This window comes from Myxine glutinosa, chromosome 3, assembly GCF_964187855.1.
Source record: "Myxine glutinosa chromosome 3, kmMyxGlut1.1, whole genome shotgun sequence".
NCBI lineage: Eukaryota > Metazoa > Chordata > Myxini > Myxiniformes > Myxinidae > Myxine > Myxine glutinosa.
In genome coordinates this window covers 175,078,338-175,093,161 of record NC_136263.1, presented here as the reverse complement: position 1 = coordinate 175,093,161, position 14,824 = coordinate 175,078,338, and the positions used below count along the sequence as shown (strand labels likewise).

General features: G+C 48.8%; 1 protein-coding gene across 3 annotated transcripts in view; it reads left to right on the top strand.

Annotated features, from left to right (window-relative positions):
• Positions 1-274: 274 nt before the first annotated feature.
• LOC137423045 (uncharacterized) overlaps positions 275-14,824 on the top strand; it is a 60,649-nt gene continuing 46,099 nt past the window's right edge. Inside the window, exons 1-2 of one of the 3 annotated variants that reach the window (XM_078774755.1) lie at positions 280-371; positions 767-957. In XM_078774755.1, coding sequence (XP_078630881.1) covers positions 807-957 — 151 coding nt within the window. In that variant the 5' untranslated portion in view covers positions 280-371; positions 767-806. Of the gene's footprint in view, positions 958-14,824 lie in introns of all 3 variants that reach the window. The other 2 variants (XM_078774756.1, XM_078774754.1) reach the window with 2 other exon arrangements.

The following is a 14,824-nucleotide window of genomic DNA, read 5'->3' as shown; positions in this document are numbered from 1 at the left end:
TATTTCCTACAGCATTCTTCAAATGATGCCATACATCACACTTGTTTAAACCCGTTGATGGCGTTACTTTCCAAGAAGTCTGCGAAGTGAATGGAACTTTTTACAAGTCGAGGGTGTATTTTCGAGAACTCGTTTGACCGAGTGGTCCATCCGTCAATTTTTCTTCTTCGGCTTAATTTATTTAATAAACTTTTAAATTACACCTCAATCATTGTGATAACGATGTCCATAATTTCTAGACTCGAATTGCATCTGACATGTTTTCTTTAATGTCGGATTAGAAAGAAGAGGAAGAGTTGGAGGAAGTGAGTTCGTGCGACGTGCGAAGTTCTCGCGACCATGGCTGAGGTGTTCTGTGATGTTGCGTGACGGTGAGGAGAGGAGGATTCGGTCCGGTGGGGGATGCAATAAGAGACTTTTAAGAAAGAAATCGAACTGTTGATTAAAAAGTTGTTGCGTGTGAAGAGAAGCAACCAATTACCCAGGCAGCTGTTCGATAAACAGCGTGAAGTTTCGGGAACAGCTGGCTTTCCAGCCCAGGGACAATGGAAAAGGAGGGGACAAGAAGGAGAAGCTGGAGAGTAGGTGAATGAGTTTAAACGCCGCGGGTCACGGCCACATGAGTGTCAGGGCTTTGACCTTTGAACCTGCAGCAACGTTAGCTCCGAAGCACAAAAGGATGTATGTGTGCGGTCTAGGGGGTCGTCCAACATACCAGGAGGCATACGAGGTGTGCGGGCTTCTTCTTTTTGTGTGAGGGTTACAGTCGAGATTACGACCAAGGTGCCTCCTGCCGGAGCTGGGTGATGGGGCAGCAGCCGGGAAAGCCTTGCGGTATCGGAGATTCGCAACGAAGACCCAGTCTGCCCTTCATCAAGGCTTGTCGTGGAGGTCATGCAGCAGGAGGAGTCGGAGGAACCAGGCAGACCCTTACAGAGCAAGGACATGCAGATGGTGGTAAGTGGTGCTGGAAGTTAAAGATGACTTGTGTTTGGTTGATACTGTCCTGCTGTTGATGGATAGTCCCATCAAGTGGGATTTTTGTGCAAGTTGCATATGGTCTCACCCGCCATGACGTGACGACAAACGACGAAATTGCAGGGAATGAATGTTGATACGACTACTGATCTGAATGTTAAATGCAAAGACGGAAAGTTTAAACATGGCAACACAATTACTGGAGTCTTGAGTTTGCAGATGTCCTCATGGCCTTGACAGCTGAAAACCCATATAATACAGTTCCAATTCTGCTTTCTTCCATTCCCCTCCAGTTCCTGCTGAAATTGGTATTCTCCGTTTATTTATTTATTTATACATTCCGAAACTACACAAATAACTGATAATTAAAAGTAATTACTTACAAATGTCAATTGGCATTGTGATGCTGAATCGGTGCATGTAACTATTACTAACATGCTGAAGTTTGAGTAAATTCTCTGTGACGTCATACAGCAGGAAACTTGATTTGGTAGTTTTAACGCACTCTGGTTTTTGGCTTGCATGACAGCCGAGACTCTAGAGGTGTGCACACGTACCTGCCTGTGAGTTGTCTCACTTGGGTTCGGATCTCGACCCAACTCGCTCACTGTGAAGAGGAAAAGAAAAACTGTCATCCTTGTGTTTCGCACCCAGGGCGAGGATGCATCAATGTGTGCGCCGTCCCTCGGAAGGAAATTAAACCGGGCGTCCCATCCGCAAGCATTAGGTGGTGGATTTTAAAGATCTCGTGCTGTCCTTTGTGAAGAGTAGGCAATTTATCGCCAACAACCTGACAAAATGACAGGGGCTGCTGCGCCCCATCAAAACATGCTGCTTACCCGGAACCCGGAAAACCTGGAACCATCTCACCGCTGCGCCCAAAAAACGACACAGCTGCGCCCAAAAAACGACACAGCTGCGCCCCATCAAATAATGCTACCTGCAGCTGTGTGCTGCACAAGAAAGAAGAAGGCACTCCCATTGCTATTCCACATTTGGATCCCCCATGTGGTCATTTTGAACAGATAGTTTAATACTTACAAAATGCATCAAGGTGATGCCATTGATTTAACCAATCAAAACAAAAAAAGTCTAAACATTATTGTTGAAGAAAAACGTATGCACCCATTCTTCGATCAGATGGAGTAATTGTGCATCTCGAGTTTCCGCAGGAAGGTGGAGGTATGGATGTTGTAATGCACAAAAAGTTTCCGTTAAACTTGCCATTTGAAATATTCATATACGGATGAATGTGGTTGCTCTGAACTGTGTGGTGTGTTAATTAGACAGTCCACCACACAGTGGGAGATGGGGGTTTTGCAGTTCGTGTGTGCCAGTGTGTCTGTCCAGGCCATAACTCATTTTCCATTTGAGTTTTTGTCATTAAATTTTCAACAACTTTGTCATGAGAATATGAAGAACACGAATTTATAAATGGGTCAAATATCAAAGAGCAATGTCAGTTAGTACAAGTTATTTTTTAAAGTTATTTTTAGGTAGTAGGCTGTAGACAGCAACCGCTCAGGGCAGTACTATCATTCTGACTTAGGAGTGTTAAAGTGCTGCCCGGAACCATCTTACACTCTCTGTGTCAGGATTGCTGCTCTTACTTTCTGTCTCACTCAAACTACAGCTACCAAGCAGCTTCAACCTCTCTTTCTCGCAAACAAACATCATACACTTTTCTTCTCTTTTATTTAAGGCCTGGCCTCGATGAGGGCTATATAGTCCGTGCCTGTAGCCTCCAACATAAAAAAAAATACAACAACCAAAAAAGTATCCCTTATTTGCCCGTCTGCTACACACTGAGATCCCTGAGTTTTTTTGTAATGGGTTCCCTACCTTATTTCCATTAATCCTAACCTGAAGCAAAAACGTAATGGGCCATTGCCTGTGATTCCTTCATTATTGTACACCGCTCCTTTCCTATGCCACCTCCAGGCGCTGCATAACGTCATTAACGGGCACCGAAGGGGGCTCGACAATGACGCACGCTGAAAGGGAGTACTCAGTTTTCACTCTTTGTTTGTTTGTTTTCTTGCTTTCTTGTTTGTTTGTTTGTCCGTGCGATATCTCAGCCATCCTTTGAGCGAGGAAGCTGAAATTTTGGCACAATAGTGAGCAAGTACTTTGTCAAAAACTTTATTTTTAGTTTTTTGATTTATCAGTTAATTGATGAGTTATTTAATTATTAGCGATTAATTAAGTACTTTCTCTTCTGGCCATTATCTCAGGCACCTTTTGAGTTCGGAAGCTGATATTTGGACATGCCAATGACCAAGTGATTTGGCTGCAAAGGCTATTATTTAATCAATTAATCGATTAATTATTTAATTATTCGAATAATGACCAAAAATTTAATTTTTAAGTTACAGATTCTGATGAAATGGTGGTAGTTTATGTGTTCTATTAGTGAATTGATTAATTATTTAATTTTTTATGATTATTATTTATTTATTTTAATTATTAATTATTTATTTATTTTATTTCTCACCTGGGCAATATCTCAGGCACCTTTTGACCGAGGAAGCTGATATTTGGACATTACAATGACCAAGTGATTTGGCTGTAAAGGGCATTTTTGATTTATTGATGAATTAATTAATCGATTTTTTATTTAATTATTCGATGAATGACTTTATTAATTAATTTTTTAAAGATACAGATTCGGATGAAATTATGGTGGTTTATGTATTCCATTAGCCAATTGATTAACTATTTAATTTTTTAATGATTATTATTTCTTTATTTTCATTAATCATTTCTTTATTTTCTTCCTCATCTGGGCAATATCTCAAGCACCTTTTGAGCTAGGAAGCTAATATTTGGACATGACAGTGACCAGGTGATGTGGCTGTAAAGGATATTTTTGATTTATGGATTAATCATTTAATCGATTAATTATTTATTGATTAATAAATTAATTATTTAATTTTTTTATTAATGACTTATTTAATTAAATAAAAGATACATCTTCGGATGAAGTATGAGTGGTTTGGTTATATGCTATTAGCCAATTGATTAAGAAAATATTTTACGACAATCTTTTATTGATTTTAATTATGCAATTAATCAATCAATTATTGTACACCTCTCCCTCCCAATGCAGTCTCTATGAGCCGCGCTGTAGGATATTTAATTATTTGGCATGGGGTTGGGGGCGGTGTACTTTGAATGTATCTGTACTTGTTATTTTTTCCTTCAGGCAATTTTCTAACAGACATAAACCAATTCAGTAGTGAGAATATTGAAACCACCTTCCTGTTCAAATTTAACCTTGCAAAATTGAAATGTAACCAGACTCAGGCATAATAGTGAGAGCGACTTTTTTGGGAGGGGAGGTTTATTTTGCAAGTATCGTGCACTGCATGACGTCGTCTTGTTTGTTTGTTTGTCCGGGCGATATCTCAGCCATCCTTTGAGCTAGGAAGCTGAAATTTCGGCATAATAGTGAGCACGTGCTTTGGCAAAAACGCTATTTTTTTTTTGATTAATCAATTAATTGATTAGTTACTTAATTATTGTCGATTAATTAAGGACTTATTTATTTCCTTTCTCAACTGGGCATTATCTCAGGCACCTTTTGAGCTACGAAGCTGATAGTTGGACCCGATAATGCCCAAGTGATTTTGCTGTAAAGGGTATTCTTGATTTATTGATGAATCAATTAATCGATTAATTATTTAATTATTTGATTAGTGACATAGTTAATTAATTTTTTAAGGGTTACAGATTCGGGTGAAACGGTGGTGGTTTCGGTATTCTATTAGCCAATTGATTAAAAATTTAATTATTTCCCCATTATTATTTATTTATTTTCATTATTAATCAGTTATTTATTTTCTTTCTCATCTGGGCAATATCTCAGGCACCTTTTGAGCTAGGAAGCTGATATTTGCTTCCCCCATGTTTCACGGTAGGGATGGTGATAGATGGGCGATGAGCTGGTTACCACCAGACGTAGCTCTTTGCATTTAGGCCAAATAGTTAAATTTTCATCTCGTCAGATCATAGAATCCTTTGCCTCGTGCTCCGAGTCTTTCATGTGCCTTTTTGCAAACTCCAGGCGTGCTGTCATGTGGCTTCTGTCTGGCCAAACTCCCATAAAGCCTAGATTTGTGAAGTGCTACAGAGACTGTTGTGTTGTCCTTCCGGCAGGTTCTCCCATCTCAGCCAAGGAACTTTGTAGTTCTGTCAGAGTGGTCATTGGGTTCTTGGTCACGTTTCTGACCAAGAACCATCATTCCCGGCTGCTCAGTTTATGCAGATAGGAGTCTGGGTAGTTCCGTATTCTTTTATTTTCCTAATGATGGAGCTCACTGTGGTCTTGGGAACTTTCAACACTTTAGAATTTTTTTATTGCCTTCGACAGATCTATGCATCCTCACAATTCTATATCAAAGTTCATGGTAGAGTTTCTGCTCTGGCATTCACTGTCAACTGTGGTACCTTATATAGAAAGGTGTGTTTCCTTCTACATCATGTGGAATCAATTGAATTGCCTGCAGGTGGACTCCACTCAAGTTGTAGAGACATCTTGAGGATGATCAAAAGAAATTCGATGCACCCGAGCTCAATTTGGAGTGTCATAGCAAAGGGTTGAATTCTTATTGAATCGAGTAATTTCAGCTTTTCATTTTTAATAATCTTGTAAATATTTCTATAAAAAATTCCACATTGACATTATGTAGTTCAGTGACAAAAATGAAATCTCGATTTATTCCATTTTAAATTCAGGCTGTAACAACAAAATGTGAAAAAGTCGAGGCGTGTGAATATTTTCTGAAGTCACTGCATATTATCATCTTGGGCGTCCATTGGTAGTGTGTGGAGGGGCATGTCCCCCACTCCCTCGTTTTGAATGAGGGGGACAACAAATTGATTTGTTCTCCCCCCTCCGGCCTTCCCCAACTTTTTTTTTGTGTAAACTAACAAAGGATTACGAGGCAGTTTTCCATGCAAATTATTTGATACATTTTATGTAAACTTTGAATGAGCAATTCCTTACTTTGTGAGTGGAATATTAACAGATTGTATGCTTTTGAGAAACATTGTTTACCTGAATATCATACTGCCCGAGCGTAATTAATTAGATTCAGCTGCAACCACTCCACAACACTTGTGGCTCCATAGCACATGTGGGCCAGCACTTGTGAGCACTAGTTGACAATATTTGAGGGCTTGTCTAGTTGCATCATAATTCGTTAAGAATTGGACTGTTAAAGCATCTGCTCTGAATCGAGGAGTTTGGCGATCCAAACCCCGGCCAAGTAATGTGAGATATGAAAGACTTTAAATATGGTGTGTGTTGCTTCCTTGCTTGACGCTTAACATTTAATAAGGATAGACAACTCATTGAGGGGGAGAGAGGGGGAGAGAGGGAGAGGGAGAGGGGAGAGGTGGAGAGGGAGAGGTGGAGAGGGAGAGGTGGAGAGGGAGAGGTGGAGAGGGAGAGGTGGAGAGGGAGAGGTGGAGAGGGAGATGTGGAGAGAGAGATGTGGAGAGAGAGTAGGAGAGGGAGAGTAGGAGAGAGTAGGAGAGAGTGAGTGTAGGAGAGAGTGAGTGTAGGAGAGAGGGAGAGTAGGAGAGAGGGAGAGTAGGAGAGAGGGAGAGTAGGAGAGAGGGAGAGTAGGAGAGAGGGAGAGTAGGAGAGAGGGAGAGTAGGAGAGAGGGAGAGAGGGAGAGTAGGAGAGAGGGAGAGTAGGAGAGAGGGAGAGTAGGAGAGAGGGAGAGTAGGAGAGAGGGAGAGTAGGAGAGTGGGAGAGTAGGAGAGAGGGAGAGTAGGAGAGAGGGAGAGTAGGAGAGAGGGAGAGTAGGAGAGAGAGGGAGAGTAGGAGAGAGAGGGAGAGTAGGAGAGGGAGAGTAGGAGAGAGGGAGAGTAGGAGAGAGGGAGAGTAGGAGAGAGGGAGAGTAGGAGAGAGGGAGAGTAGGAGAGAGGGAGAGAGGGAGAGTAGGAGAGTAGGAGAGTAGGAGAGTAGGAGAGAGGGAGAGTAGGAGAGAGGGAGAGTAGGAGAGAGGGAGAGTAGGAGAGAGGGAGAGTAGGAGAGTAGGAGAGAGGGAGAGTAGGAGAGAGGGAGAGTAGGAGAGAGGGAGAGTAGGAGAGAGGGAGAGTAGGAGAGAGGGAGAGTAGGAGAGAGGGAGAGTAGGAGAGAGGGAGAGTAGAGAGAGGGAGAGTGGGAGAGAGGGAGAGTAGGAGAGAGGGAGAGTAGGAGAGAGGGAGAGTAGGAGAGAGGGAGAGTAGGAGAGAGGGAGAGTAGGAGAGAGGGAGAGTGGGAGAGTAGGAGAGAGAGAGAGAGAGAGAGAGAGGGAGAGTAGGAGAGAGGGAGAGTAGGAGAGTAGGAGAGAGGGAGAGTAGGAGAGTAGGAGAGAGGGAGAGTAGGAGAGTAGGAGAGAGGGAGAGTAGGAGAGAGGGAGAGAGGGAGAGAGGGAGAGAGGGAGAGTAGGAGAGTAGGAGAGTAGGAGAGAGGGAGAGTAGGAGAGAGGGAGAGTGGGAGAGAGGGAGAGTAGGGAGAGTAGGAGAGAGGGAGAGTAGGAGAGAGGGAGAGTAGGAGAGAGGGAGAGAGGGAGAGTAGGAGAGAGGGAGAGTAGGAGAGAGGGAGAGTGGGAGAGTAGGAGAGAGGGAGAGTAGGAGAGAGGGAGAGTAGGAGAGTAGGAGAGAGGGAGAGTAGGAGAGAGGGAGAGAGGGAGAGTGGGAGAGTAGGAGAGAGGGAGAGTAGGAGAGAGGGAGAGTAGGAGAGAGGGAGAGTAGGAGAGAGGGAGAGTAGGAGAGTAGGAGAGTAGGAGAGAGGGAGAGTAGGAGAGAGGGAGAGTAGGAGAGAGGGAGAGTAGGAGAGAGGGAGAGAGGGAGAGTGGGAGAGTAGGAGAGAGGGAGAGTAGGAGAGAGGGGAGAGTAGGAGAGAGGGAGAGTAGGAGAGAGGGAGAGTAGGAGAGAGGGAGAGTAGGAGAGAGGGAGAGAGGGAGAGTAGGAGAGAGGGAGAGTAGGAGAGAGGGAGAGTAGGAGAGAGGGAGAGTAGGAGAGAGGGAGAGTAGGAGAGAGGGAGAGTAGGAGAGAGGGAGAGAGGGAGAGTGGGAGAGTAGGAGAGAGGGAGAGTAGGAGAGAGGGAGAGTAGGAGAGAGGGAGAGTAGGAGAGAGGGAGAGTAGGAGAGTAGGAGAGAGGGAGAGTAGGAGAGTAGGAGAGAGGGAGAGTAGGAGAGTAGGAGAGAGGGAGAGTAGGAGAGAGGGAGAGTAGGAGAGAGGGAGAGTAGGAGAGAGGGAGAGTAGGAGAGAGGGAGAGTAGGAGAGAGGGAGAGTAGGAGAGAGGGAGAGTGGGAGAGAGGGAGAGTGGGAGAGTAGGAGAGAGGGAGAGTAGGAGAGAGGGAGAGTAGGAGAGAGGGAGAGTAGGAGAGAGGGAGAGAGGGAGAGTGGGAGAGTAGGAGAGAGGGAGAGTAGGAGAGAGGGAGAGTAGGAGAGAGGGAGAGTAGGAGAGAGGGAGAGTAGGAGAGAGGGAGAGTAGGAGAGAGGGAGAGTAGGAGAGAGGGAGAGTAGGAGAGAGGGAGAGTAGGAGAGAGGGAGAGTAGGAGAGAGGGAGAGTAGGAGAGAGGGAGAGGAGAGGAGAGTAGGAGAGAGGGAGAGTAGGAGAGAGGGAGAGTAGGAGAGAGGGAGAGTAGGAGAGAGGGAGAGTAGGAGAGAGGGAGAGTAGGAGAGGAGAGTAGGAGAGAGGGAGAGTAGGAGAGAGGGAGAGTAGGAGAGTAGGAGAGAGGGAGAGTAGGAGAGAGGGAGAGAGGGAGAGTAGGAGAGAGGGAGAGTAGGAGAGAGGGAGAGTAGGAGAGAGGGAGAGAGGGAGAGAGGGAGAGAGGAGAGAGGAGAGTAGGAGAGAGGGAGAGAGGGAGAGTGGGAGAGAGGGAGAGAGGGAGAGAGGGAGAGAGGGAGAGAGGGAGAGAGGGAGAGTAGGAGAGTAGGAGAGAGGGAGAGTTGGAGAGAGGGAGAGTAGGAGAGTAGGAGAGTAGGAGAGAGGGAGAGAGGGAGAGAGGGAGAGTAGGAGAGAGTAGGAGAGAGGGAGAGTAGGAGAGAGGGAGAGTAGGAGAGAGGGAGAGTAGGAGAGAGGGAGAGTAGGAGAGAGGGAGAGTAGGAGAGAGGGAGAGTAGGAGAGAGGGAGAGTAGGAGAGAGGGAGAGTCGGAGAGTAGGAGAGAGGGAGAGTAGGAGAGTAGGAGAGTAGGAGAGAGGGAGAGTAGGAGAGTAGGAGAGTAGGAGAGTGGGAGAGAGAGAAGGAGAGTAGGAGAGGAGAGAGAGAGGGAGGAGAGAGAGAGGGAGGGAGAGAGAGAGGGAGGAGAGAGAGAGGAGGGAGAGAGAGAGGGAGAGTAGGAGAGAGAGGGAGAGTAGGAGAGAGAGAGGGAGAGTAGGAGAGAGAGATGGAGAGTAGGAGAGAGAGAGGGGAGTAGGAGAGAGGGAGAGTAGGAGAGAGGGAGAGTAGGAGAGAGGGAGAGTAGGAGAGAGGGAGAGTAGGAGAGAGGGAGAGTAGGAGAGAGGGAGAGTAGGAGAGAGGGAGAGTAGGAGAGTAGGAGAGAGGGAGAGTAGGAGAGAGGGAGAGTAGGAGAGAGGGAGAGTAGGAGAGTAGGAGAGTAGGAGAGAGGAGAGTAGGAGAGAGGGAGAGAGGGAGAGTAGGAGAGAGAGAGAGTAGGAGAGTAGGAGAGAGAGAGGGAGAGTAGGAGAGAGAGAGTAGGAGAGAGGGAGAGTAGGAGAGTAGGAGAGAGGGAGAGAGGGAGAGGAGGAGAGAGGGAGAGTAGGAGAGAGGGAGAGTAGGAGAGAGGGAGAGTAGGAGAGAGGGAGAGTAGGAGAGAGGAGGGAGAGAGTGAGAGTAGGAGAGAGTGAGAGTAGGAGAGAGGGAGAGTAGGAGAGAGGGAGAGTAGGAGAGAGGAGAGTAGGAGAGAGGGAGAGTAGGAGAGAGGAGAGTAGGAGAGAGGGAGAGTAGGAGAGAGAGGGAGGAGTAGGAGAGAGGGAGAGTAGGAGAGAGGGAGAGTAGGAGAGAGGAGAGTAGGAGAGAGGGAGAGTAGGAGAGAGGGAGAGAGGGAGAGAGGGAGAGTAGGAGAGAGGAGAGTGGGAGAGAGGGAGAGTGGAGAGTAGGGACAGGGAGAGTAGGAGAGTAGGAGAGAGGGAGAGTAGGAGAGAGGGAGAGAGGGAGAGTAGGAGAGTAGGAGAGAGGGAGAGTAGGAGAGAGGGAGAGTAGGAGAGAGGGAGAGAGGGAGAGTGGAGAGAGGGAGAGAGGGAGAGTGGGAGAGAGGGAGAGAGGGAGAGTTGAGAGAGAGGGAGAGGAGAGAGGGAGAGAGGAGAGAGAGAGGAGAGGGGAGAGTAGGAGAGTAGCGAGAGAGGGAAGAGAGGGAGAGTAGGAGAGAGGGAAGAGAGGGAGAGTAGGAGAGAGGGAGAGTAGGAGAGAGGGAGAGTAGGAGAGAGGGAGATTAGGAGAGAGGGAGAGTGGGAGAGGGAGAGAGGGAGAGAGGGAGAGAGAGGAGAGTGAGAGAGGGAGAGAGGGAGAGTAGGAGAGAGGAGAGAGGGAGAGTAGGAGAGTAGGAGAGAGAGAGAGTAGGAGAGTAGAGGAGAGAGAGGGAGAGTAGGAGAGAGAGAGGAGAGTAGGAGAGGAGAGAGAGGGAGGTAGGAGAGAGGAGAGTAGGAGAGTAGGAGAGAGGAGAGAGGGAGGGGGAGAGAGGAGAGAGTAGGAGAGAGGGAGAGTAGGAGAGAGGGAGAGTAGGAGAGAGGGAGAGTAGGAGAGAGGGAAGAGAGAGAGAGTAGGAGAGAGTGAGAGTAGGAGAGAGGAGAGTAGGAGAGAGGAGGTAGGAGAGAGGGAGAGTGAGGAGAGAGGAGAGAGTAGGAGAGAGGGAGAGAGGAGAGAGGAGAGTAGGAGAGAGGGAGAGAGGGAGAGTAGGAGAGTAGGAGAGAGGGAGAGTAGGAGAGAGGGAGAGTAGGAGAGAGGAGAGAGGGAGAGAGGGAGAGAGTAGGAGAGAGGGAGAGTAGGAGAGAGGGAGAGTAGGAGAGAGGAGAGAGGGAGTGGGAGAGAGGAGAGAGGGAGAGTGGGAGAGTAGGAGACAGGGAGAGTAGGAGAGAGGGAGAGTAGGAGACAGGGAGAGTAGGAGAGAGGAGAGTAGGAGAGAGGGAGAGAGGAGAGAGGGAGAGTAGGAGAGTAGGAGAGAGGGAGAGTAGGAGAGAGGGAGAGAGGGGAGTAGGAGAGAGGGAGAGTAGGAGAGAGGGAGAGAGGGAGAGAGGGAGAGAGGGAGAGTGAGAGAGGGAGAGAGGGAGAGAGGGAGAGGGAGAGTGGGAGAGTAGGAGAGAGGGAGAGAGGGAGAGTAGGAGAGAGGGAGAGTAGGAGAGAGGGAGAGTAGGAGAGAGGGAGAGTAGGAGAGAGGGAGAGTAGGAGAGAGGGAGAGTATGAGAGAGGAGAGGGAGAGAGGGAGAGAGGGAGAGTTGAGAGAGAGGGAGAGAGGAGAGAGGGAGAGTGGTGAGAGTGGGAGAGTAGGAGAGTAGGAGAGAGGGAGAGTAGGAGAGAGGGAGAGTAGGAGAGAGGGAGAGAGGAGAGTAGGAGAGAAGGAGAGAGGGAGAGAGGGAGAGAGGGGAGAGTAGGAGAGTGGGAGAGAGGGAGAGAGGGAGAGTGGGAGAGTAGGAGAGAGGGAGAGAAGGAGAGTGGGAGAGTAGGAGAGAGGGAGAGTAGGAGAGAGGGAGAGTAGGAGAGAGGGAGAGTAGGAGAGAGGGAGAGAAGGAGAGTGGGAGAGTAGGAGAGAGGGAGAGTAGGAGAGTAGGAGAGAGGGAGAGTAGGAGAGAGGGAGAGTAGGAGAGTAGGAGAGAGGGAGAGTAGGAGAGAGGAGAGTAGGAGAGAGGGAGAGTAGGAGAGAGGGAGAGTAGGAGAGAGGGAGAGTAGGAGAGAGGGAGAGTAGGAGAGAGGGAGAGTAGGAGAGAGGGAGAGAGGGAGAGAGGGAGAGTAGGAGAGAGGGAGAGAGGGAGAGTGGGAGAGTAGGAGAGTGGGAGAGAGGGAGAGTAGGAGAGGTGGGAGAGTAGGAGAGTAGGAGAGTGGGAGAGAGGGAGGAGTAGGAGAGAGGGAGAGTAGGAGAGAGGGAGAGTAGGAGAGAGGGAGAGTAGGAGAGAGGGAGAGTAGGAGAGTAGAGAGAGGGAGAGAGGGAGAGTGGGAGAGTAGGAGAGTAGGAGAGTGGGAGAGTGGGAGAGTAGGAGAGAGGAGAGTAGGAGAGTGGGAGAGAGGGAGAGTAGGAGAGAGGGAGAGTAGGAGAGTGGGAGAGAGGAGAGAGTAGGAGAGAGGGAGAGTAGGAGAGAGGGAGAGTAGGAGAGTAGGAGAGTGGGAGAGAGGGAGAGTAGGAGAGTGGGAGAGAGGGAGAGTAGGAGAGAGGGAGAGTAGGAGAGTAGGAGAGAGGGAGAGTAGGAGAGAGGGAGAGTAGGAGAGAGGGAGAGTAGGAGAGAGGGAGAGTGGAGAGTAGGAGAGAGGGAGAGTAGGAGAGAGGGAGAGTAGGAGAGAGGGAGAGTAGGAGAGAGGGAGAGTAGGACGAGAGGGAGAGTAGGAGAGAGGGAGAGTAGGAGAGAGGGAGAGTAGGAGAGAGGGAGAGTAGGAGAGAGGGAGAGAGGGAGAGAGAGAGAGTAGGAGAGAGGGAGAGAGGGAGAGTGGGAGAGTAGGAGAGTGGGAGAGAGGGAGAGTAGGAGAGTGGGAGAGTAGGAGAGTAGGAGAGTGGGAGAGAGGGAGAGTAGGAGAGAGGGAGAGTAGGAGAGAGGGAGAGTAGGAGAGAGGGAGAGTAGGAGAGAGGGAGAGTAGGAGAGTAGGAGAGAGGGAGAGTAGGAGAGAGGGAGAGTGGGAGAGTGGGAGAGTAGGAGAGTGGGAGAGTGGGAGAGTAGGAGAGAGGGAGAGTAGGAGAGTGGAGAGAGGGAGAGTAGGAGAGAGGGAGAGTAGGAGAGTGGGAGAGAGGGAGAGTAGGAGAGAGGGAGAGTAGGAGAGAGGGAGAGTAGGAGAGTGGGAGAGAGGGAGAGTAGGAGAGTGGGAGAGAGGGAGAGTAGGAGAGAGGGAGAGTAGGAGAGAGGGAGAGTAGGAGAGTAGGAGAGAGGAGAGTAGGAGAGAGGGAGAGTAGGAGAGAGGGAGAGTAGGAGAGAGGGAGAGTAGGAGAGAGGAGAGTAGGAGAGAGGGAGAGTAGGAGAGAGGAGAGTAGGAGAGAGGGAGAGTAGGAGAGAGGGAGAGTAGGAGAGAGGGAGAGTAGGAGAGTAGGAGAGAGGGGAGAGTAGGAGAGAGGGAGAGTGGGAGAGAGGGAGAGTAGGAGAGTGGGAGAGTGGTGAGAGAGGGAGAGTAGGAGAGTGGGAGAGAGGGAGAGTAGGAGAGTAGGAGAGTGGGAGAGTGGGAGAGAGAGAGGGAGAGTAGGAGAGAGGGAGAGTGGGAGAGAGGGAGAGTAGGAGAGAGGGAGAGTAGGAGAGAGGGAGAGTAGGAGAGAGGGAGAGTAGGAGAGAGGGAGAGTAGGAGAGAGGGAGAGTAGGAGAGAGGGAGAGTAGGAGAGAGGGAGAGTAGGAGAGAGGGAGAGTAGGAGAGAGGGAGAGTAGGAGAGAGGGAGAGTAGGAGAGTAGGAGAGAGGGAGAGTAGGAGAGTAGGAGAGAGGGAGAGTAGGAGAGAGGGAGAGAGGGGAGAGTAGGAGAGAGGGAGAGTGGGAGAGAGGGAGAGAGGAGAGTGGGAGAGAGGGAGAGAGGGAGAGTAGGAGAGAGGGAGAGTAGGAGAGAGGGAGAGTAGGAGAGAGTAGGAGAGAGGGAGAGTAGGAGAGAGGGAGAGTAGGAGAGAGGGAGAGTAGGAGAGAGGGAGAGTAGGAGAGAGGGAGAGTAGGAGAGAGGGAGAGTAGGAGAGAGGGAGAGTAGGAGAGAGGGAGAGTAGGAGAGAGGGAGAGTAGGACAGAGGGAGAGTAGGACAGAGGGAGAGTAGGACAGAGGGAGAGTAGGACAGAGGGAGAGTAGGCAGAGGGAGAGTAGGAGAGAGGAGAGAGTAGGAGAGAGGGAGAGAGTAGGAGAGAGGGAGAGAGTAGGAGAGAGGGAGAGTAGGAGAGAGGGAGAGTAGGAGAGAGGGAGAGTAGGAGAGAGGGAGAGTAGGAGAGAGGGAGAGTAGGAGAGAGGAGAGTAGGAGAGAGGGAGAGAGGGAGAGTAGGAGAGAGGAGAGTAGAGAGTAGAGAGTAGAGTGAGGGTAGTGGGGGAGGATTAGGGAAAGTTTTCCTTATGTATCCCATCCTGGCCACCCCATTCCTCCCCAGCGCATCGTTTGTGCAAGTCTCCCTATATTTTGTCCTTCAGCTCTGCCGTTGGTGTTCCCCCACCTGCCCCCGCCCCTGCCCCCACCCTTTCTCTCTACTGTTCCTTCTGTCCTGTTGCATCCTGAGTCGTTCGGTGTTCTAGCTCTTCGGCGAGCCAGAATGAATATAAAAACTATCATAGGTTGGCAACAATTGTGTTGGCTTGATGGGCCGAATGGTCTCTTTCTGCGTTGAAGTTCCTTGGAAGGGAAGTCATCTATTAGATATTGCGGATCCGTGGTGTCTTTCCGTGCATTTATCCATCTCCCGTTTGTGACGGTCACTTCCCACGCTGTGTTTGAAAAACTCAACATTCACTTTTGAAATGACAAGAGAACATGCATGAATAATGTTGATGCCAAATTTTCTTTGACAAACAGTATATTTTGCCCTCTTTTTAGATAAATCCATCCTCCTCTCCCTGATATTGCACCACCATTCCATGACGGGTGGTATAAGTAGCTCAGAGCTTTGGCTCTGAGGGAAACCAGGATTGCAACAAGATTATCCTTTTTAAAATGCATGAAATAATTTAAATTGATGGATGAACTTAATATCTTCCCC